Source organism: Macrobrachium nipponense, chromosome 17 (assembly GCF_015104395.2).
Source record: "Macrobrachium nipponense isolate FS-2020 chromosome 17, ASM1510439v2, whole genome shotgun sequence".
NCBI classification, from domain to species: domain Eukaryota; kingdom Metazoa; phylum Arthropoda; class Malacostraca; order Decapoda; family Palaemonidae; genus Macrobrachium; species Macrobrachium nipponense.
Window position 1 is genome coordinate 55,090,509 of NC_087210.1, and position 25,064 is coordinate 55,115,572.

A 25,064-nucleotide genomic window follows, 5' to 3' on the forward strand; every position below is an offset into this window, starting at 1 on the left:
TAAGGCACAAGGTGAATGTAAATGAACACGGAAGGAATAGACGAACTGTTGGGTGAGGCAGGTAGAAAGGAGGACTGAATCTTCTACTACAAATTAACTAGAGTCAGGGGAAACTACGTTTCCCGCTGCTACTGCTGAAAATTTCAGAGCTTCCAAGGACTTAAGGTAATGACGTTTTGAACACTGTTCGGCGATTTCCATCCGGTATACTTCTTCAACTCATCGAAGTTCATGTGTTGGAAATAATTAATTGAGGTGGCTACTGCTCTGACATCATGTACTTTTGGGAAAGAGTCAGGATTGGCTTGTTTAATAAAGTACAGGATTTGTTGCCTGATGCCTTTAATGGATAAAGTTCCACCTTTTTCCCTCTTAAAGAGGGGCCCCGATGAGGATGAGGAGGTTCTGGATAGAAAGGCTCGTAAGGTTGAAACTGGACAAAGGGATACATCTTGTGGAAGAGGTAGTACTTTCCAAGGTTCCCACCTCATCAAAGGATCTTCATTCTTTGCCAAAAAACTCCGTTCCGGAGAAAGTAGAACTTCCCCTGTGGGAAGGAATTGAATATGATCCGGATCTCTGGATAAAGCCGACAGTTCTGAAATTCTTGCTCCTGAAGCCAGGCTTAATAAAAATAGGGTTTTCCTTAGGAGCATCATAAACGAGCATGTGTCATTATCGGTTTCAGAAGCCAGTTTTAGAACATCGTTTAAGAACCATGAAACTGACGTAGGCCTCACAGAAGGCCTAAGTCTAGCACATGCCTTAGGAATAGACGAGAAGTAGGTATCCGTCAAGTCTATGTTAAATCCAAATTGAAATATCTTTTTCAAGGCTGACTTGTTTGTCGTAATCGTGCTAGCTGCTAAACCTTTTTCAAATAAGGTATCTGAAAAAGGATATAGCTGAATTAACCGTCATGATTCTGATATCTGACTCTCAGAAGGTTGCTAACTTTTTGACAGCAGCATCATACTGCCTCAAAGTTGAATCCCTTTTATCGGATTCCAAGAAGAGAATGTTCTGAGGGTCAATATTCGCATCTCTTTTTTTGCCGCAAACTTCATGAAATCCATAAAGTTAGGGTTTTGAGAATCCTTGAGGAAGCGAACACAGTCTTCGTTTGTACTGACTGGGAGAGCTTGGGACTGGGGATCCGAAGAGGACGAAGGCCCAGTTCCAGAATTAGGGGATACCAATTGCTCTTCGGCCAGTCTGGGGCTACTAGAGCCACTTGACCCTTGAATGTCCTGAGTTTGTTCAATACTTTCATAAGGAGATTCATTGGAGGGAAGACGTAAATCTTCTCCCAGTTGTTCCAGTCCAGAGCCAGGGCGTCCGTGGCGTAAGCCAGAGGGTCCAGGTTGGGGGCTACATAACACGGTAGTTTGTGGTTCGCTTGGGATGCGAAGAGATCCACCTGTAGCCCTGGGGGGACTCTTTGAAGGATCCATTGGAACGAAACTGTTGTCTAGTGACCATTCCGACTTCTAGGGGTGTACTTTGATCGGGATAGGGCGTCTGCTATGAATGACGTTTTCCTCAACCCTCCAGCTCATGTTGAGTGTTGGAGGAAAGATGCCAACTGAACTTGTCTGCCAGGGAGAAGATGGCTACCATGACGTGATTTAGATGACGTGACTTGGAGCCTCCTCTGTTTATATACTAACCACTACCACTGCGCTGTCCAGGACTAGCTTTATGTGGGAGTTCTTTGGTGGGTTCAACCTTTTTAGAGTCAAGAACACTGCCATTGCCTCCAGTACGTTTATATGGAACTGACGGAACTGGCGTGACCAGATCCCTTGAACCTTTTTGACCTGGGAATACCCTCCCCAGCCGCTTAAGGACGCGTCTGTGTGGATGGTGATCCCTGGTGGAGGGAACTGGAGGGGTACTGACATTGATAGATTCTTGACTTTGGCCCACGGCCGAAGCCGATTCTTTAGAATCAGAGGCACTGAGGATAGCTTGTCCCTGGACCTGACATTTGCTCGCGAGCGCCAGATCCTGGTTAGGTCTTTCAGTTTGGCTTTCATTAAGACGTTCGTTACTGATGCAAACTGGAGAGAGCCGAGGATCCTTTCCTGAGCTCTCCTTGATGCTAGTTTGTGACTTAGAAATTGCTTGACTGACTTCGCTATTTCTTTCCTTTTGGTAGATGGAATCGACAGAGTGTGGGAGGATAGATTCCATTGAATGCCTAGCCACTGAAAGTTTGACTCTGGAGTGAGTCTTGACGGACTTGTTTATCTTGAATCCTAGATATTCTAGGAAACCGGATCACTTTCAGTGTAGCCTTGTTGCATTCCTCGACTGATGGGGCCCAGATCAACCAATCGTCGAGATATGCCACTACCATAATCCCTTGCGATCTGAGTTGTTGCACTACCACTTCCGCTAGCTTCGTGAACACCCTGGGTGCCACGTTGAGTCCGAATGGAACTACCTTGAAGGAGAATGTCTGGTCTCCTATCTTGAAAAACCCAGAACGGACGGAAGTTCTTGCAATAGGGATATGATAGTAGGCGTCTGTAAGATCGATAGAGGTGGTGACGGCCCCACAGGGGAAGGGGAAGTAAGTCCGCACCTGTGAGATCGTGAGCATCTTGAACTTGTCGCAGCGGATGGCTAAGTTTAAGCGGGACAAGTCTAAGATTACCCTTCTTTTTTGTGAGCCTTTCTTTGGCACGCTGAACAAGCGACCTTGAAATTTTAATCTCTTGACTCTCGCTATAGCTCCTTTCTGAAGGAGGTCCTCCGCGTACTCTGTCAATTCTTTGGAAGGAAGTTGACGGAAAGGTCTGGCTGAGGTGGGTTCGTCAACCAGCTCCAACCCAGCCCTTTTGACACTATGCTCTGAGCCCACTGGCTGAAGTTCCACCGGTGGCGAAAGTGAAACAGCCTCCTCCTACCTGAAGTTCTTCATTGGTTCTGGTAACCGCCTCGGCCTCCTCTGAAGTGCTTTCCCCTATTAAAGGGGCCCCTCCCGATCCTCTCCCACGAAAGGACCGCTTACCTCTGCCTCCCTTACCCGAGCGGTCATACTTCTGAGAAGCTTGACTCTCGAAGGCTTGATTGTAAGCTGGAGAGATGGCGTATGAGGTAGAGGGTTGAGGCTGAGGGGATATCACATAAATTGGCTGTGATTGACCCTTAGAAGTGGAAGGTTGGGCTGTCTGCACTAACGGCACTGCTGGAACTTGTTGAGGAAAGCGTGGTTGCTTCTTCTGGTAAGGGTTGGAAACGCCTGGGGTTTCCTCTGACCCTTACCTTTAGGTGTCAAGTCTTGTCTCCTCCTAGCCGTAAGGCCCCAACGGTCCTTAAGGCTTCGGTTCAACCTCGTAGCCTCTGCCTGGACTTCCTTAACCATAGCCTCTGGAAAGAGATCTGCGCCCCAGATGTTAGAGGAGAGTAACCTATTCGGCTCATGTCGAATGGTTGCCTCTAGCATATCATGCTTTCTACAATTCATTCTAGCAGTGGCAAACTCGAACACATCTGACTGCACCGTTTGAGTCAGGGCTTTGGTCATAAGCTTAAAAATTGGTTCTGATCCATAGGCCATGGTTGCTACCTCCGACATAGCCATAGAGTTGATTGATCTGGCTAGTCGTGATTTTGTGTCAAATTCAGTTTGAATAAGATTATCTGGGAGCCCTGGGTAAGCTTTTCACCAAACTGCTCCATAGCACAGTCCGGTTTGAGTTTGCCAGCTGAGAATGTATTCGGCAAGTCTTCCCACAACTCTCCAATTGAAGGGAGTAATGGAGATGTGGGATCTGCTTCTTTCAACTGAGGCATGGGTTCCCCCTTCTCTGGCCGCTGAGATGGTCGACCTAACTATCTTGGTTAGGAACGGGAGCGGGGTACTCTCATCCATTGTGAAAATGGTAAAGGGACTTTTGAATGGTTGTATCTTGGTGTTAGAACAATCCATGTCCTCTAAACATCTGAGCCATTCTCTCTGAGCCTGGTCTCGTGAATAGAGGACTGTCTCCTTTGGTACCCTATCGTCCCGAACCATAGCCGAAGGCGTGAGCCTTGCGTACCGCCTATGAAAGGAGGCTGTAGGCCGTTCCGGGTAGAACTCGAAGTCTTCTATTCTTCGAGTTCCAAACTCCGGGATGGAGATGAGACCGTCCTGGAATGGGGGCCTATATGCACGCTACTCTCCATGGGTTGTTCATAGAGAAAGCAGGAAGTGAGTCATACGGAGGAAGCTGAGTTCCACTTGTGTTGGAAAGTGAGGGAGAGGCTAGAGGGACTTCTCTTAGTCCGGCTATAATAGAATCTTGGGAAGTGATCCTATCCGACAGGCGAGAGAACATCTGTTCCATACTACTCTTTAGGGACCCAACTAGGTCACCCACCTGTTGCAACAGGCCAGCATTGGAGTCCAAAGCCGGAGCTGCTGCGGAGGTGGAGGGGAGACTCTGAATTGGAACCAATGGGAGCGGAACTGGTGATTCTGCCGGAGTGCGAGATCTCTCCTTGGATTTACTTTTTGAGGACTTAGAGCCGGAGCTAGAAGCTTTAGACCTGTCTGGACCGGGATTGCGAGCCGGAGACTTACGTGAGGAAGAAGACGAGGGTACGGTCTTCTTAGACGACGATGAACGTCTTAGTCAAGGTCATCGCTTTAGCCTTGACCTTAGGTCTAACCGAAGCCTCAGGAGGAGTATATAATTCATCACCCGTAAAGCTGGAAAGATGGAGAGGTTGCAGGGGTAGAAGAGACAGTCACACCCAAGGGTGACCCTTGAGTGCCTACATTACTTACCTCGACCAACAGGTCGTCTATACCTACCATCGGTTCAACATTAATATCCAGGGTTGCGACTCCGTGGAGATATCCTGGTCTTGTTCCGTTAAGGAGGCCGCCAGCTGTTGTTGGATAAAGGCGATAGTCGGGTCCGCCTCTACTGGGTCGACGTAACCTGTCGCCTTGCCTCCGGGGAAGATTAATAGTGCTAACCGCTTCTCGAGGATGTAGGGCTGACCCTTGGCGGCGTTCTTGCCAAAACCTCCGACCCAGGCCCGCAGGGTAGCCAGTGCGGTATCCCTTACTGCCGGAGCCTGTAAGAGAGGGCGTATTTAGATTTAAGAATCACTTAAAACTAAAACTTAAAGTATTAAAACTTAAACTAGATGCCTTAAGTTAAAGTAAATGATGAAAACTTAAGCACTAAAAAGGAAGCGGAGCAGCTACTGGAGATGGAATACTTACCCCATCCAAAAGCTGGCTCACCAGATCGTAACATATGGTACACGTCTCATGGTACCAGACCTGGATGTCCCCGTGCGGAGTCGCGCATGGAGCATGGGACCGGCAAACTTCGTGTCCACAGGGTCCTGAAGTGTAGCGGAACATCCCGGATGCTCACAGTTGGTGGCCTGTAAGTGGGAAGACACATGAGTATCTTAAAAGGCATCACTTACAGACTAAAGGACAAAAGAACTCCGTTACATGCCGGAGCTCGGAAAAAATTTGGGCATAACCCCTCCCTGCTTTGCCTGAATAGGCTATAATCCCGGAGAGATCCGGTAAGATATGAAAGGGAGGGGGGATGGTTTAAGGTACTTAAGATAAACTTATAGATAACTTAAACCTAAACTCAAGCGAACCGGACTAGGTTCAGTGTGAAGCGGAGTGTAGTAACTCAGCAATACGGTAAGGTTAGTAGTGACCTAATGTATGTTCCGGTCCACTCTACCGAGTGGACTAGCCCCTTCCGCTGGATACCAGGACTCCGGTCAGGGAGGAGCTCTAGTAAGGAGGGAAAGGGCGAGAGGACATACATGCTCGAGCTAGCCCGGAGCGACAAGGTAGTAACAGAGGGGGGGGAAGGCCAGGGCCCCCCACAATGTACCACCCGGCCGGACCGAGAAGCCGGAGAGGTCGAGACCAGTCTGGGTCTGTCCCGACTCCCTAGTCCCTCCCGCACATGAGGAGAGGGGGGAGAGGGAGGCCATGGCTCGGGTTATGTGGACCGCGAGCATGGGTAGACCGACCCACCCCCGCCCGACTCTATGGAAGAGCGGGAGAGGGGGAAGGGTGACTGGGCAGGCGTCTGGCTGTCCCGTGATCACGAAGTGACCACGAGGCGGTAAGTGAGATACGATCACCCAACCTAGGCCAACCAACTGATCAGAGAGAAGCTATCGGGAAGCAACTTGGACTGAAAAGCGGTAGCATACAGGCCCACGGGGCTAAAACCAACTGATCAGAGAGATACTATAGGGAAGCAACCGAACTGATCAGCGGTAGTATAGGCTCTATGAACCAGGACCTAGGCTAAGCCAGACGCCTAACTAACCTAACTATGATAAAATACATATAATAAATAAAACAAAATAAAGAGAGAAAGTAATATAGCAGGAGAAAAAATCCAGGAGTGTACGACTAACCCGAAGGCAGGTCTACCACTCAAAGCTAGTCAGAGGCCGATACTAAGAGCCTGGACTAGGGTCTGGATAGAAAAAGCCTACATAAGGTGAATACATGCATGCATGACAACCTGAGTAGACCTTAAACTAAACAAAGCGGATAATCAAATAGAGCGTACATAATAAGGGATGTTCTAGGTATGGGAGACCAAGAACGAACCCATCACGCGGCAGAACCATGCTGCCATACTTCCGACCCCGAGAACGTATTTATACCTAAAAAACGGCAAATACTGTCTCAGGGACGGAAAAAACCAACTAATCGTAAATACTGAGTACTTAACTTAGCTGCTGCGATAGCTGCACGCTCCATTATAGTAAAAATCCACGAAAGGGCACAAAAAACACAGAGAGAAATTTAGCACGTGTGGCTCCTGGCGCTAACTTGAAAGGATGGCCACTAGAGGCGCAGCAGTCGGCAGCATGGGATGGAGTAGTAGTAGTACGAGCTGCTCACTCTGTGGGTCGGCTCCCCTCTTGGAGGGATTTTGTAGTGGGAGATTTCTATTGGCATTTGGCTCGTGGTAGTGGTCTCACTCGCCTAGTGTTCATACCGACACCCTCCTAGAGGGTGAGCGAGTCAGTTTATACTGACCTTTTTCTTATTTTATTTATTCTCTGGTATGTGTTAGTACATTTACCCTAGAAATAATAGATTAAAGGATATTTCGCGCAGCGACACGAGCTGAGCCCAGAAAACTTTATTGTGATATAATAAAATTTTTTGCCTTGCGTTATTTTACTACTGGTTGGTTCAAGTCATACACGCTTGCTGTAGTTACCTCTTCGGATGGCAACCGAGAGGTCTATTGTCTACTATTTTAAGGACATTTAATCGTCACTCCCTGCAGCCTTCCAGGAGTTTCCGATTTATCTTTTACCGTTGTATGGTAGTGTTCTGACGACACAAACGCATCTATATATTTAGCGTTTTCTGTTTCGCTTAAATATACCAGCTTGAGAGTCTCTTTTTGTTCAAAAATAACGGACCTATTTCTTCGTAGAATAGGGTAGCTGGCAACCCAGACATAAAGTTAAGAGACGACGTTCGTAAGCTGCTGGCTGCTGCTGTGTCTGACTGTCCAAGTTCCAACCGAGCCACCAGTAACAGATCGTGCGCTGTCCATGCGCTGTAGGTTACGTCTCTCTCTCCTGCGGGATTGACTGACTAACCGTATCTCTGTGCTGGCGGTTACGTCTCTCCTGCGGGATTGACTGACTAACTGTATCTCTGTCTACAATCACGGACTTTAGCCTAAGATTGAGGGGATTTCTTACGTGAATGAATAAACGTTTGCATTAGTTTTGCCTTACTATGTTCAACAGAGTTATCTCTTAATCCTTTCGGTGCTCGTACCGCACGGTATAGAACTACGAGTCTACCGCAACATTGCACTTTTATATGCTCTCCTGCTTAGGCAAAGCGCAGCCTTATAGGGAAGTAAGCATACTCGGGGAGGGAATGGATGAGCTTGCTGGGGACCATTTCCTTCCTGAAGAAGTTTGTTCCCCGAATAGACTGCAATTCAGACCACAGTTTTTTCCTACCGGGAAACTGAAATATTATTCAAGATCTAGGAATTATTCTGAACATCTCTCAGTGCGTCATGATAGAAAGAAGGTGCCGGACATCTGGATAGTGTTTCAGATGTCCTGGATCTTAATCTGAAAGAAGTAAATGCAATTCGGTAGTCCCTCCAGTCCTCGAAACGAGTTTTTTGGAACCCTGGGTCCACATCAACTCTGATATTCCACAGCTCTCTCATATCTTAAGAAGTATCTTCTCTCGGTCCCTGCTCGAGTTTACGAGAAAGAGCCTATTATAACAACAGGCGTAGAATGTAACGATCATCTAGAGGTTCGTTACAGGATTGCAAAAGTCCGTACGAATCGTCTCGATCGACGGCAGCAACGATAGATTACTAACATGCTAGGTATTTTAATTAAGTGGTGTTCTTTTTATGGTTGTCTGAGAGGGTTATTTCCTCTTCAGTATGTGAAGTGTAATGTGTTACGTTAGCTTTGTGTGTGGTTCAGGTGGTCTAACTTTATCCTAGCTGAATGCCCCTGGTAAGAGAGGGCTAGGGTTTCCTGTCAACAAATTGGTCCCGTCCAGTTGTCAGACCCTTGTTATTAGCTTTCTCAACAAACAGGTCACATCCTAGTTGAGAGCTACTAAGGTTTAGCAGGCTAAGAGGCAGGACCTCCACGAAGTCAGCTACCTTAGCAGGTAAGGAACTTAATAAATAATTTTAAAATTGTTTAATTTTTGAATTATGACGATGTTGCTGTCTGTGACCCACCTCCAAATGTGTCAATCAGCTATATATACCTACCTGCCAGGTAAGTGGTCATGCATAAAAATGATATTGTTATGATACAATAAAGTTTTATGCATACTTACCTGGCAGGTATATATAATTAAATTCCCACCCTCCTCCCCTCAGGAGACAGGGTTCAGAGAAAAATCTGAGGAAAACGGGAATAGTTCCAAGTACCAGCGCCACGGGAACGTGGGGGAGATCACCTGAACTACCAGTGGTCTAGCGGTTGCCGAGAGTTTTGAAAATTCTGCCAGTGCGAACAGACAACAGAGAATGTTGTTTGACAGATTTGCATCTGTCAAACAACAAAGACCTTCACGATCATTGAGGTCTGTGGAATCTCGATTCTAGCTCACCATCTACTTTTTGCCTCGCCTGTTTTCTCGGAGTCAGACACTCGTGCGAGATCAGGCGACATATAGTAGCCTAAGTTTCTTATTGACGAAGTCGATTGCGGACGACGTTGGGTTGCGTTGATACACCCCCAAGGTTTGCTTAGATTGAATCGCCCAGGCAGTCCAGACACTCATCCTTCAGCTAAGAATAGTGCCTTTTGGTCTTCAGGGTACAGCCTTGCTGTCCTTGATTCGTCTGACTGGTCAACTGGTCGTTCACCTGACTTTAGTACAGACTGTGCATTTCCGGATCGAAGCTTTCAATATGGAACTTAGACGTAGTCTGAAGTTCGTGATGTCAAAGCATTCGAACCTCTCCTGCCTGTTAACTTCTTGTATGTGATCAGGAAGGCCTTCTTCTAACCACCCTAGATACGACAAAGAGGGTTAGTGAGATTTTAAGCCATCGTCACAAGTTTTGGCTTTAGAGAACACAAGGAGGTGTGCTCTCTAAGCCTTTCGTTATGGCCTAAGAATGGAAACCCTTTTTGTCCTTGGCCAGGTTCTTGGAAGCAAGGATGGCACAAGTTAGTGGGCAGGAGCCAGAGAGAGTCCTGTGCCCTGTCAGGTCTCTCAAGTTTTATCTACTTAAAATCAAGAAAGTCGAAGTCAGTCGGGCAATCTGCAGTGTTCCGAAAAAGACCAGACTTGCCCATATCGAAGTACACCCTGGTTTTAGGGTTAAGGAGTTCTTTCAAAAAATGCTCCTTCATTGTGTTTGCACAAAGATTTGAAAGATTTTTATCTGAATGCTCACGAGGTGAGGGCGCGGCCTCGGAAGCATTTCAACAGAGCATGGCACTCAGCAACATCCTGAGTACCATGTTTTAGCGAAGCAACTCTGGGTTCACTTCACACTCCCTGCGAGATGTGAAGATGGCATATGAGATCTGCTGCTCGCTAGGGCCATACGTGTCTGCAGACACAATCTTGGGGGCAAGAAGTACTACTCATCCTATCCTGTAGAAAATGGTTAGGAAGAGCTCTTAATTTAGTTGTGGAGTCGCTGACAACGGCGACTTCTTAACTCTGAAGCCTTAGTTAACACACATTAACTTTGGCTAGGTTGGTCAGGTGGTGATATATATAATTATATATATATATATTTATTTTACTTCTTAGCCCTCATGGTATGGTCAATATGGTCTAGTCACATTGTGGTCACGCCCCCGTTGACAGATCATCTGGAGTGCACCAGCTTCATAGGTCTCTACCTCGCTGGCAACTCTAGTAAAGCAGAAGCAGACTTGGGTGACAGTAATCACGAAGTCGGCTATGCTAACAGGTGGAACCAAGATGTAAAGCATCTGCATGCATTTGTGTCCCAAAATCCTTCTATTCTGTCCCTTCCCACCTCCAACGGTGGGGTTCAACTATATATATATATCTGACAGGTAAGTTCATGAGCAAAATGATATTGTTATGATACAATAAAGTTTGTTCATACTTAACTGGCAGATATATATATATTCAAGTACCCACCCACCTCCCCTCAGGGGACAGTGGAAATAAAAATTATGAATAGAAAATGGGAATGGTTCCTGATACCCGCCTCCCAGCGGCGGGAATGGGTACTAACCACCTGGCCGACCACTGCGTGTGTCGGAAGTTTTTTTTTAAATTCTGTCGGACTTCAGAAAATACAGCTATATATATACCTGCCAGGTAAGTATGCATAAAACTTTATTGTATCATAACAATATCATTTTCATGATAAAATTAAGTTTCATATACTTACCAAAAGAAGTGACTTTCTCTGTTTTACTGTACCTATTGTTCCCCAACAGAGGGCAGGGTAGGTACCTACACTTAAATATCCATGAATCACTGTTGCGAATTTCAAATTTTAGCTGCCTTGTGAGCAGAAAAGTATAGCTGTATAACTACTTGGTAAGTATATATAAAACTTAATTTTATCATGAAAATACATTTTTAATACAAACCCATTGTATCCAGACTAACAGAAAGTGAGGTAATTAATAGGTAACTGGGGCTTCAGGTGGCACATAATGTGCTACTAATGGTATTCTTTTTGCTAAACATTTGAGAAGATTTGAAGACCATAAATGTGGGTATAGGTGAACGGTTTGTTAGAAAAATTACCTAATTTTGTATGAAAGAAAATTATATAGCTTAAATCTCTAAATCTCTAAATTTGCTATTTTATTTAAGCCTAAATTGGCCACTGTGTCATATTTTAGATTATCTAAAATTGAAAGTTTACTTTTGTGTGTGCAAAATGTGTTTAGGAACTTTAGGTTTTTTATATTTCTTATTGTACATACAACACTATGCTTGGTTTCCTACATCCTGACTTCTGACATTGCCCTTTGCAAAATCACAACTTTACTAAGGGGCTCAATTTCTTGAACTGTCTTTTGTAGCCAAGGTGCTATTTGTCGTATCTTGAGTCCATGCGTCATTCAAGGATATTGCACTTGCTTTGCTTTCAGTTATTATTCCTCATTAATAGCTGTATTCCCAGTGTGATTGGTAAAAAAAGGCTTATACGTATTAAGAACTGTTGCTTTGAATACTATTGGATGATCAGTTATTGTAAAGAATTTTGATTGGAAATGACAAAAGACTCATTTTTACAGTTCTTTTGTATAATAGAATTTAATTACTTTGTATTTAATTTTGTAATTTCAAGAATAATGTTGTAATCAGCCTAATTATGTGCTTATGCACTGATGACATAAAGTTAACTTCAGTGCCTCATAAGTTCCAGTCATAATGAAAAATTTATTCTTCATATTTCTTGGATGAAAGATCTAAGCAATTGACCAAAGGAAGTTGCTTTCCAATTTGTATAAAGTACTCTGCATTTATGTTTCTTTGAAGGTAGGGTCCTGTGCAGTGTTCAGCTTGTTTTCCAGTGTTAATTTAGTTTTAGCTTATTCTAGGTTAAAGTAGTTTTTCTATTGAAGTTTTGGAGTTCTGTTTTTAAAGTTAGTACTCTTTGTATCATACTATTATTGTAAATGCCACTGACAAGGTTATATCAAAACTAATTACTTTAAACTGATGTCTTTATTTTTTTGTTTTTGGAAAGCTGATGGGAATTGTCTTCGGTAAGTGGTCACCCTATCAGTAGTGAAACAAATAAGAAAATTTTGAACAGTTGAAGCATGATCAGTTGTTATGTACATCATAGTCTCTATTCTGTCTTGATTCCATATTATTATTATTATTATTATTATTATTATTATTATTATTATTATTATTATTATTATTACTGTTATTTGCATTTCCATTTTGGTTATTTTTAAAAGGTTAAAACCCAGTATCTTATACTAATCTTACTAAAAGAACGATTTTGTACTTTATTGTATATTTAACAGGGGTTTTATTTTACTCATAGATGAGTGCATTTAATTGTAAAAGCAAGAATTTCAGCAGACTTACATGTGTCATTTTGATTACATATTGAGTTTTAAAAATATTCTCATAATATATCATTGTAAGTCATTTATGCATATATATATGTTGCCAATAGTCACTTTTCTTAACATACAGCCATATATACTTTATAGGTATTGGGTACACAAATTATGTTTATGATTTGAATCAGTGCATACAAAGAAATGAATTGCATCCATGAGACAATAGTAGTCATCTAGTATTTTCTGTCATTTTCTTACCTACTAGTAGTGATTTTTCTTCTGAACTTTTAGAAATACATATTTCATAGATTTTTATAAGAAATCAAATGGGTATACGTACAGCTTAAAATTGAAAAGTTGATAAAGAATGTAAGAGGGAAGGGATTATGTTCAGGCCCCAAGGGAAGTGATAAATCCTCTCTTTGTAAGAAGGAAGGCTACAGGGCTTAAGGAACAGATAATGGGGGTGCAGTCTTATGCTGGAAGAAAAGAAATGGTCACTGAACTGAGCAGCTCAAGAAGATTTTACATAATGTTAGTTCTGATGTTATGTCCCTTCTGATTTGATGATTATGCTGATTTTATACTATATTTTGCAAAAGACAAAGTTACAAATTTTACCCTTGTTGACGATTGTTTCTTCAAACTGGAAGAGTCACTCCTATATGACCATTTTTTTATATAAAGTAGTCTAAAAGTGGGTTGTATCATGTATCTAGACTGTTCTAGGGCTTGCCTAAATGAAATGTTTGATAAGTGAGAGATGAAAATTATGGTAGGGGTAATTTTTAAAACTTTGACAGCTAGTTTGTTAAAGTGCTTGGACAGATGTTCATTGCCAAGCACAGATTGGCATTCTACTAAGTTCTCCATGAGCTTTGCTTTGAGCATTACTGTGGAACATCCTCCATGTTTTTGCTCTCCCTTATTGTCATGTCCTTCCTTTTACAAGGCAGATCAATCTTGCCTGATGGTTTGAGTTGATACTTATAATTTACCAAAGCCTTTTTAAAACTAAAAGTAAGTAATAGAATTCAGTTACTCTTCTTTATGGTGTTCATATATACAAAAACATCAATAATTAAGAGTTAATTTTATTTTGCAATTCGAAATTCAAGGTTCCATTGTACAGAAAGATAGCCTAACCACAACTATTTAGAAAAGTCTCCTATATACTAGTCAGTTTCTTCTAGGGTTTGCACCATGAATCACTTGCTAGCAGTAAACCTTTATGTACATGTCTTCATGGGCTTTTACAAATTACTGATTATTATCATTGGCTGCTTAGTATGTATACCATCCATTTGTAAGTTGAGCAGATCACTCTGCAGTTACTGATCATGTTGGATGTAGATTCGTGGTGCTGTTTATTGTTCAACAATGCTTAATTAATATTTACATAATTGTAGGAATCAAATACTTATTCCACTTGAGTGACCTGTTTTTCCAGTAGGATCTGTAAAGCCAAATATGTCAGGACATATTGCAAACCTTTTGTTTTACTGTTGCCATGTATATGCTGCCAAATAGCTCTTTAAATTGTTAAAGCAGAGGCTAACAATTGGTGTGACATCCAGTCACTGGGGTAGCCCCTTGTCTTGTGTGTCAGTTTCCCCTTCACTCTTATTCATTAAATGGTGGTAGTGTTTGAATATATTGTTCTGCTACTATTTAAGCTTCATTTTATCCATCTTTTGTATCTTTTTGTATTCTTTAAATCAGATTTGTACTTTCATGTTTTATAATTATCATTCAATTTTATTAAATTGTTATGCAAATTTAAGTATTTCGAGATATTTGTTACATTTGAATAACTTTGCTGTAATTACTAAACTGACAGTTACTCACGTAAATTTTGTATTATAGCTACAGTTTGTATGTTGTGGCATTGTTTAGGGGTATTCAGTGGGTTTGATACTAGTAACAGAAGTAAGGCTTTTCCTTATTCACTTTGTATGAGATTGAGTGGTGGTAGGCTTGCTACAAGTTGGATTGATGGTAAATGATGTGTGCAAGAAGGTGGTTTCTTGATGATGTTGCTGTAACTGTACAGTTGGCATGAGGAAAAAAAAAATTTGACAATATCTTGAATAAATTATGCTTAGTAATTTCCTTATCCATGCCATTGGAGGACAAGATCTGTGGGCACATACCTTGATGATACTCTTAATAAAGTTTTGTTCATACGCGAACGAACCTTCGGTCTTAACAATAGGATCATTTCTAGCTCCTAGCTGGATCCCGTTAAAAAGCGGATGAAAGCAAGGAATCTTGTGATATCTGGCAACACATGCGTAGATCAGGTGAAGAGTGGTCAAGGACCACGCACCTACGCCACTGCATCAGTCTTTTCTTTAGCCGCCTGGGCGAGAGTCGTGTTTAACCTCTCTTGGCCTTTACCCAGTTCATTGCCCGTTTCACTTCTGTTTAGTGTGTGTGTTTGGCTGATATTACGGCTTCTTCTGCTCCTTCTCGGCCTCGTCAGTGTGTGTGCCCTGGAATTCCAGGTTTTCTGTGTTCTCGTTTTTTGGCTTCGACAGCGACTGACCCCCTCATCACGTTCAGTAGGTGCCGTTCTAATTTTTGTACTATAACGAATCCTTGCACAGAATGCCGGGCATAGCCTAAAGAGCAGCGGAAGTTGTTTTATAGCAAGAGAGAACATCGAAGGGTTTCGACTCTTCCTTCATGGGAAGGTTTTTCGCCTCTTCTCGATGCCTTGCCTCTACATTATTTCCACTCATGGTGGACAAGCAGGGTAAATGGTGACCCTCTTCAAAGATATCACTTGGGCTAAGATCTGTGTAGTATTTGTTCATATCAGTCTAAAGCTAGAGTCCATGCCAGCACAAGGCTGGCTTAATATAATACAAACAATCTTCAAAAATTACAGGCAGTCTGCAAGGTACGGGGTAGGTTCTGTTCCAGCGGCATGCCGTAAGTTGGAAAATGCTGTAAGTCTGAAAACGCCGTAACCTGGAAGATCGTAATATAAAAAAAAAAATTTAAGCATTGCCTTGATAATAAACTGTTTTTCTCACTCTTTATACACTGTAGTGAACCCTCCCAGTGGCTACAGCTCCCTAAACCAATTTTTTCACCTCTTTATAGGGCCTACAGCTGCACCACTCAGAAACTATAGTAGATTCACATCAACTGTGCATCTGATGTTTAGGCCAGTCCCTTACAACACTCCTGATTGGCTGTTGATAAGCCAATCACAGACATATCCATCAGGAAAGGTTGAACACACATCCTACCTATGCGAACTCTCGAGAGAGACTGAGAGTTTCCAGCTCTGTGATTGGCTTATCAATAGCCAATCAGGAGTGTCGTAAGGGACTGGCCTAGACATCAGATGCATGGTTGATGTGAATCTACTGTAGTTCCAAGATGTGGTTATTTTTCCTTGTTCCTCTTAATAAACAAGTTAATGTAGTGGAAACCTAATGTCAATTAAATGCCCTTATATTTGGTTTCATGGCCAAGGGAGATTATATTCAAGATTTGGTAAGTGTATCTGGAAATGGTCTGTAATTAAAAAGGTAATTTGAACCAGTCAATTGCTTTGGGCATTTTAAGTCTGAACTTGAGCATTTACTGTATTATGATATCTTACTCTACATCGTTAATGTACAAATAAACCCTTTAAAAAATGACCTTAGTTCATTTGTTGAATACATATACACTCATCTGTACTTCTGTCTGTTTCTTTACTCCCTCTTTTCTTTTGTTGTGTACCTGTATTCCCTAACAAAATATGGATATACAGTATAATTGTGTACCAAAATTGATTCATTGCATATTTACCCATTGTTTAAACTATTGTCATATAATAGACTTCGCTTAGTATCATAGAACATGTAAGGCTTTCAAAAAGTTTTTTTTTTAATTCATAGCAAATAAATAATGGTATATTGCTGCAATATATCTTTAATAAGCCCTGCTCACACACAAAATTCAGATGAAATTTTCATTAGGCTTTTAATGTGGAGATCTGAGATACCAGTGCATAACGGTATCCACTGGCTGTGGACAAAATCAGCAGACAAATATGGATGCACATACACATGCAGTACATAAAGAATTTTTAATATTATTATTTAGAATACTTTTATAAAGACCACTGAACTAGGAGGAGGCAATAACCTCAGCACTGTAGTTTCATTTTGCTAATTATTGTCTTGCTGTTGTTGAGCATTTCTCAAAACTTTAAATGTTTCTTTGTCTCTTCTATCGTCAGGAGCATCATCTACTGGTATATAATATTCCATTTTTTATTAAGTGTGTAGTTGGTGTAATACTAATAGTTTCAGATTCCACTTTGATCACAACAAGTTTTTGTTCAGTACATCGCATGATCACTACACTTTCCTTGAACATAGTTCTTATGTCATGTTTATTGCCTTGTTAATCCATGCATTATAGGAAGTGAAGGATCCCTTACACATGATTTTCAGTGAAGGAACTTTTGCTAAGTATGAGGCTTTGATTATGCAATACACATCTGTAACTTTATGTATTACATTAGCCAAAGTGGCCTTCAGTAAAGGCCTATGTTGTTGGTTTTGGCTACCAGACATTAGTGTTACTGTGTTCAATTGAACCCCAGGTTCCAAGTTTTGTCATAATTAATTATGGATAAAGCAGACTATTATGAGATTCACAGCCGGTGTCCTGGTGTTTTTCCGAAATAAGATTTTATCAACGTACCTGACAATGATGACATTTTGTCACAGGGTATCTTACATCCCTACCTAGTTTTTTTATTATATTCTGTATTACGGAAGTTGCATAATTCTGGTAATTATAAATGTAACACCGACTTCTTGTAGACATCGCCAACAAACTCGGAGGAATGTCTTTCGAAGATATGACGTAACTTATGACATCATTAACTTGCCTCCTTCTTGATGGATAATTGGCCTTTGTGAAATAGTCTCAACCTCTGGCAACAATGAATTACAACCAATACTTCTTGGTTTACACTTTGTAGCAGTAGGTAGTAGTAGTAGTATATAGGATTTATGCCATGAGGTCGAGTGCTAGAATCCTTGAAGAAAAGGGTTTCCACAAATACAGTTGTACCTCGAGATACGAAATTAATCCGTTCCGAGGCGGCCTTCGTATCATGAGTTTTTTGTATCTTGAACTGCATTTTACATGTAAAATGCCTAATCCGTTCCAAGCCCTACAAAAACACCCCAGTAAATTATATTTCCAGGCTTACAACACATGTTCTAGGGTTACAACGCCGCTCCGACGGAAGAATTATGACTCCAAAAAGGCAAAATACTGTATATACTTGAGTAATATTCAACTGCATGTAATGTTCAACCCCATTTGTACTGCAAATATTAGGACTTTAGCATATGTCCCTTAGCAATAAGCCTAGCCTATGTTAGCAGTTGCTACTGTAGCCTAGTCTATGATTCTGACATCAAAACCTAAGAAGCTAAAAGCTTAGAATATGCCAATAAAATGTATAAATAATCAGTATGTACTCATTTCAAATAATTATTAATTAATCATTAACTATAATACACAAACAAACAAAAAAAAAACCTTCCAACTGTTTGTTTACATTCAGCTCCTATGAGTACCGAACAATCGCCAAGCAATCACTTCCTAGCACACAGTAAGCCATAAATTTTCATTAGTATCTCTCTTCAACTAATGAAACTACCAAACAGTATACAGTGGACCCCCCGCATTCGCGTTCTCCAGATTCGCGGACTCACACATTCGCGGATTTCTCTTGGGAACGTTTCCCTGCATTATTCGCGGAAAATTCACGCATTCGCGGTATTTTTCTATGATAAATATCCACAAATTCCTGGTTTTTTTGATGGATTTTATCATAAAATGCACTTTTTGTGATAAAACTATTAAAAAAACCATGTAGGAAAATTTTTAGTGGGTTTTTCTTGAGTTGTAACTAACAAAATAGGCTGTTTTTAGCATTTTTATAGGGGTTCCAAACATTCGTGGATTCTAACTATTCACGGGGGGGTCTGGTACGCATCCCCCGCGAATACGGGGGGACCACTGTAATAACCATTCATTTCTATTCTTTATTCTATCTTTACCTAAAGGAGATACTGAGTTACTGACAGCTATAATGAAACATATACATAATATTAAAACAGAAGAAGAATTCTAGAAAATACGTATTTGTTGGCTTCGATGATAGCAGTCTGATTTATTTTATATTTTATGATATCTAATTCACAATTTTTTTTATTAAATTTAATGCATGTACTCATTTCAAATAATTATTAAGTAACCATTAACTATAATAAACAATCAAACAAACAAAAAAAAAGCTTCCAAACTTCTGTTTACATTCAGCACTTACAAGTACCGAACGATCGACATTCAGCACTTACAAGTACCGAACGATCGCCAAGCAATCACTTTTCCTAGCACACATAATTTTCATTATGTATCTCTCTTCAACTACTGAAACTACCAAACAGTATAATAACCATTCATTTCTATTCTTTATTCTATCTTTACCTAATGTTTTTTTTTTTATTAAATATATTGCATGAATAAGTTTTTCAATTTACAGCATCATTTTACCAATAGAATACATAGAGCACAAGGGGTAGATGCTGACCAATAGGAGAGCAGGATCTTATGGGGTGACTAGCATCAGGAACCAATGGGAGAGCGGGAGGATGGTGGCGAGTTTACTCAGTTGGCGGCCCGCAAGTTTTAAAATTGTTCTCGGTGGTCCGGACGAATCTTGAGACTTTACAGCAACAACCTTTCGTATCTTGAACTATTTTCATATATAGAGCCAAAAAAATCTTTGTATTTGCTTTCATATCTCGAGTTTTTCGTAAGTTGAGCCTTTCGTATGTCAAGGTACCACTGTATTCTGAGAAATTACTTTCTATCACTATTTCCCCATTGAAAAATTATATAATTATAAATCAATTAACAAAGTGAAGAAAACTTTGGCATTTGTTGCAACTCCTTTGACATTTTTCCTAATATGACAGTGACAGTCATTGTAATAAATAGACAATTGCATAGGATTAGATTGGATTCTGGAATTTAGACTTCAAGTCAAGCACTGGGACAGCAAAGGTCATTCATCTATACATTATAACCCATGACAATTTTTTTTTTTTTTTGGCAAACTAAGTTTTGATGTTGTGCAAGTTATATTTTACTAAGAAGTCAAATATTGCGTTGTAGAGCACATATAATTATCTTTCTGCACCTTATGGAAGTCAAAAAATGAAAAAAACTTGGTAGCCTTGGATGTCCGGGTGTACGCCTTACCCAAAAAAGGGCCTTATTGTTCACTTACCTGTTCAAACTTACGAAGGGTTTGCCATGGGCCTCCTCACTTCTAAACAATTGTCCAAGTTGAATCACAAAAGCTGTCCTGCAACCAGGGGGACAATGACTTATCATAGCTGCCATTCTTGAAGCCTTGACAAAGTATGAATATTAATTCAGAATTTCAGAGACAGCTGTTTGTCGTCATCACCTTGTATGAGGAGTCGAGACGTCTTGTGTTTACGTCACATATAACTTTGAGCCCATACATTAGTGTTCCACCACTGGCTTCGGCTGCTTTATTTTACTCTTATGAATAAACTACTTCTTTCTAATATAAGTAATAAAGAATTCTGCCGAAAATTAGGTAGGGATGTAAAGTACATTATGGCTAAGTAATACCTTTGTCAAATGCACAAAAAAAGTTACTATTCCAGAAAAATGCCGGGACAATGTCTCTGAATCTCATAGTAGCTTGTTTGCTTAGTACAGCTCTCTAGTTTTCTCCTCCTTATCTTTCCTACTTGGAAGACTGTTTGAAAGTCATTCCATTTAAGTTCTCTAACCAATGATGTAAATTATATTAGGGTTGTATGTTACTGTATATGACTACATCTGAAACCATATAATATATGAGTACATCTGAAACCATATAATTTTTTCTTTTTTAGTCCTGCCCACACAAGTTAGTCATATTTGAATGATTAACCTAGAGCTACAGAAAGCTTTTAATGGCTTCCACTTCTCTCATTGTACCATATTAGTAATTTTATGAATTTGAAATTTCTTTTCTGCATATGGAGCAAAGAACATTTAAGGTGCCTTTTTTTTTGCCAGACTACATAAGGATCAGTAGACTACTTGCAGTAGAAAGAAACAAAAATTGTTCAAAAGGCCCATCCATACTTGCCAAGGACAGTTTTTAAAATGTGACAAAATGTGAAGGATCTTGAGCTCTGTAATATGTGTGAAGAGTGAGGTAATGACAACCTTGCAAGCTGAGGTATTAGGTGAGAATGGCGTGGCTACAGAAAGGTGCTGTGGCCTCCTTAAACAAATAAATTGTCATGATAGATTTTAGTTGGCGACCCCTTCAGGTACTGGGTAATAGGCACTAGTAAAATGAATGGTTTGTATATTACAAAAGTTAAAGCTTTAATTTTTTGGGGGGGGGTTTGTTTGTTGACAACAGGGTTTGTATAATTCCTCTATATTTGTCATTTCAAGTTTGTCTTGTGAAAATTGGTAAGCTTTGGCATTTAGCTAACTTGTATCTGTAACGTATTTTAAATCATGCTGAGCTTTAATTTATATGTTAGTCATAACCTCTTTGCCAAGTACATATATATAATTATTTACAAGTATTTGTCATGAAGTTATAATTGTTGAATGAAAATCTGCTTATTAATTATGGTATTGTAGATAGAGTATGTAGTTTGTGTTTTGTTGCCTTTACATTTTAAAATGCTTGTGCTTAGTGTAAAGCTTACTGCTTTTATGTGGTGAAGCATTTGTATTCTTTTGGTAATGGTAGTGTATCTTTTAGCTGTGACTATTGCTTTGCTAATTTATTATCAGGCTTATGTAGTTCATTCATTTTGTAGTGAATGTTGTATTAAAAGGCTAGTAAAACTCTTCAGGATTGTGTGCTTGTTAGTAGTTGCTTCAGTAGTCTAATCTGCACTCTTGGTTGACATTCAGTGTTTACAGAGCGATGTGATGGACGGTATGTCTGCCCTGGGAGCAACAATTATTGCATTGACAATGCCCTCGTCTGTGATGGTCACTCCAACTGTGCCTTCTCTTCAGGTGGAGCAGATGAGAGTAATTGTCAAGGTTGGAACCTGTTTTTTTTGTTTTTATAGTTGATACAGTATATAATTTTGCTTGTCTATTCAATGTAAAACATTTCATTGTGAGATTCCCCTTTTTCTTACTGTAGAAGACTCTTCAATAATTTTTTTCAATACAGTGTAGTTGTATTAACTTGAATGTTCATTTTTCTTAACCACACCTTATTGGCAGTTTTAAACTGAATATTCATTGTCTCCATAAAAAAGGGATTTTGACGAAGGAAAAATCTATTTCTGGGTGATTGGCTCGTGTCGCCCTATGAAACCCCCCCTTGATGGTTTGTTTTCCCCCCCTTGCAGGACAAGATGTATTTAGCTGTTTTGATTAAGGATGTCCGCTAGGGGCGCTGCTGTCCGTGGCGTCCTCTAGTAGTAGTAGTAGAGGCTGCATCGCCCGTTAGTATCAGCTCTCTCTTGGGGGGATTCTGATAGGAAGTTCTAATTGGTGTCTGTCTCGTGGTAGTGTTCCACACTCGCCCCTATATCATACCGACACTTCTTTTTAAGAGTGAGCGAGTCAGTTTTACTGACATTTTCTTAATTTTGTTTTTCTCTGGTAATTTTAGGCTAATTTTACCTAGAAAGAATGATATTAAGGATACTTTCATAGGGCGACACGAGCCAATCACCCAGAAATAGATTTTTCCTTCGTCAAAATCCCTTTTCTGGGCTCAGCTCGTGTCGGCCTATGAAAGAGTACCAGAGAAACAGACAAGATGGTAAAAAAGGAGCAATGAAAAACAGTGTAAAATGATGGATATAATATAAGTAAATCAATTACAGCATACAGATTAAGCACTTAAACTAACTTATATTAAACAGTAAAATAATAGAACGTTAGTAATCTTAAAGTACTTAAATGGTAATTACAGTAAATTACAGAGCTGCATGTAATATAAAGAAAAAAGGAGATTTACTTAACAAAAATACAAGATATACACATTCATGTGCCCTACCCTAGCATAAAAATAAGGGTAGGTACACTGAAATCCATCATTAATACAAATAGTGCAACATATATACAAACACATTGTGACTGAAGTTCATCATAATACAAAAATGGTGAATATATACAAACATATTGTGTCCTACCCTAGCATAAAAATAAGGGTAGGTACACCGAAGTACATTATTAGTACAAATGTGGATGTCCCTAGCAAAAAAATAAGGGACAATCCACTATATGATTCAACGGCTAAGGCTGTGATGTTTGAGTAGCCTGGCGATAGGGTGAGGCATGTTGGCTGATGTAGGTAGAAAGGAGACCTGGATTTAAACTACAAACTACATACTATCAGTATCAGGGGAAACTATGTTTCCCGCTGCTACTGCTGAAAAACTTTAAAGATTCCAAGGACTTTAAATAATGCCGTTTAAAGACTGTCGGGGATTTCCATCCAGTATACTTTCTAAGATCCTCAAAGTTCATATGTTGAAAATAATTAATTGAGGTGGCTACTCCCCTGATATCATGTGCTTTTGGGAATGACTCAGGGTTGGCTTGTTTAATGAAGTAAAGGATTTGCTGTCTAATACCTTTTACTGATAAAGTACCACCTTTTTCTCTCATGAAGAGAGCACCTGAGGATCTAGAAGAAGTACGAGATAGAAAGGCTCTAAGAGTTGATACTGGGCAGAGAGAAGGATCCTGTGGAAGTGGGATAACTTTCCAAGGAGCCCATCTTGCAAGAGGATCCTCATTTTTGGCTAAAAAGCTACGATCCGGAGCAAGTAGAACTTCTCCTGATGGGAGGAATTCCACATGACCCGCATCCCTGGATAGAGCCGACAGTTCTGAAATTCTAGCTCCTGAGGCTAGGCTTAATAAGAATAATGTCTTCCTCAGGAGCATTATGAATGTACAAGATGAGTTGTCAGTATCTGAAGCTAGTTTGAGGACATCATTTAAGAACCATGAAACTGTAGTAGGCCTCTGAGAAGGTCTAAGTCTAGCGCAGGCTTTAGGGATAGATGTGAAATAAGATTCAGTCAGATCTATCTGAAAACCTACTTGAAAGATTTTCTTCAAAGCCGATTTATGAGTGGTAATCGTGCTAGCTGCTAAACCTTTTTCAAATAAGGATCTGAAAAAGGATATAGCCAAATTAACTGTCATGGTTGTAGTGTTCGATTCCCTCAAGAAAGATGCTAATTTTTTAACAGCAGAGTCATATTGTCTAATAGTTGACTCTCTCTTATCTGATTCTAGGAAGAGAATATTCTGTGGATCAATGTCAGCATCTTTATTAGCCGCAAACTTCATGAAGTCCATAAAGTTAGGGTCTGGAGAGTTCCTGAGGAAGCGAACACAGTCCTCATTTGTACTGATTGTGATAGCTTGGGATTGGGGATCCGTTGAGGTCGGAGACCCAATTCCAGAAGGAGAGGATACCAGTTGCTCTTGGGCCAGTCCGGTGCAATCAGAGCTACTATCCCTTTGAAAGACCTTAGTTTGTTTAGGACTTTCAAGAGAAGATTCACTGGAGGAAAAACATAAATTCTCCTCCACTGATTCCAATCCAACGACAGGGCGTCCGTGGCATAAGCCAGAGGGTCCAGGTTGGGGGCCACATAGCAAGGGAGCTTGTGGTTCGCTTGTGAGGCGAAGAGATCCACTTGGAGACCTGGGACTCTCCGGCTTACCCACTGGAATGACCCGACGTCCAGAGACCACTCTGATTCTAGAGGAACTGACCGGGACAGGGCGTCTGCTATCACATTCCTTACTCCTGCCAGGTGAGTGGCAGACAGATGCCATTTGTGTTTGTTTGCTAATGCAAAGATGGCTATCATGACATGATTCACATGCTTGGATTTGGACCCTCCTCTGTTGATGCAATGAACTACCACTGCACTGTCCAAAACTAGCCTGAGATGAGACTTCTTCGGGGGAAGCAGTCTCTTCAGAGTAAGAAATACTGCCATTGCTTCCAACACGTTTATGTGGAGCTGGCGAAATTGAACTGACCAAGTCCCCTGAACCTGTTTGAACTGAGAGTATCCCCCCCACCCGGACAGGGATGCATCCGTGTGAATGGTTAACAGTGGGAGGGGATATTGAAGGGGTACTTTCTTGGCTAAGTTCTTTACTTTTGACCAAGGCCGTAGTTGGTTGCGGAGGATCTGTGGAATTACTGACAACTTGTCTCGATATTTGGAGTTTGCTTTTGACCGCCAAATTCGATTTATATCTTTCAGCCTTGCTTTCAGAAGGATATCTGTTACCGAAGCAAACTGAAGAGACCCTAGGATTCTCTCCTGGTTTCTTCTTGACGTTTGTTTGCATTTGAGAAATTGCCTGACAGATTTTGCTATTTCCTTCCGTTTGAGCACTGGAATTGACAGATTGTGGGAAGACAA

The 25,064-nt window shown here is 40.8% G+C and overlaps 1 protein-coding gene across 2 annotated transcripts in view; it reads left to right on the top strand.

Moving 5' to 3' along the window:
• LOC135196241 (uncharacterized) overlaps positions 1-25,064 on the top strand; it is a 240,237-nt gene that overhangs the window by 176,970 nt on the left and 38,203 nt on the right. Inside the window, exon 6 of one of the 2 annotated variants that reach the window (XM_064222919.1) lies at positions 21,553-21,687. In XM_064222919.1, the coding sequence (XP_064078989.1) occupies positions 21,553-21,687 (135 nt within the window). The remainder of the gene's footprint in view (positions 1-21,552; positions 21,688-25,064) is intronic. The other variant, XM_064222920.1, reaches the window with a different exon arrangement.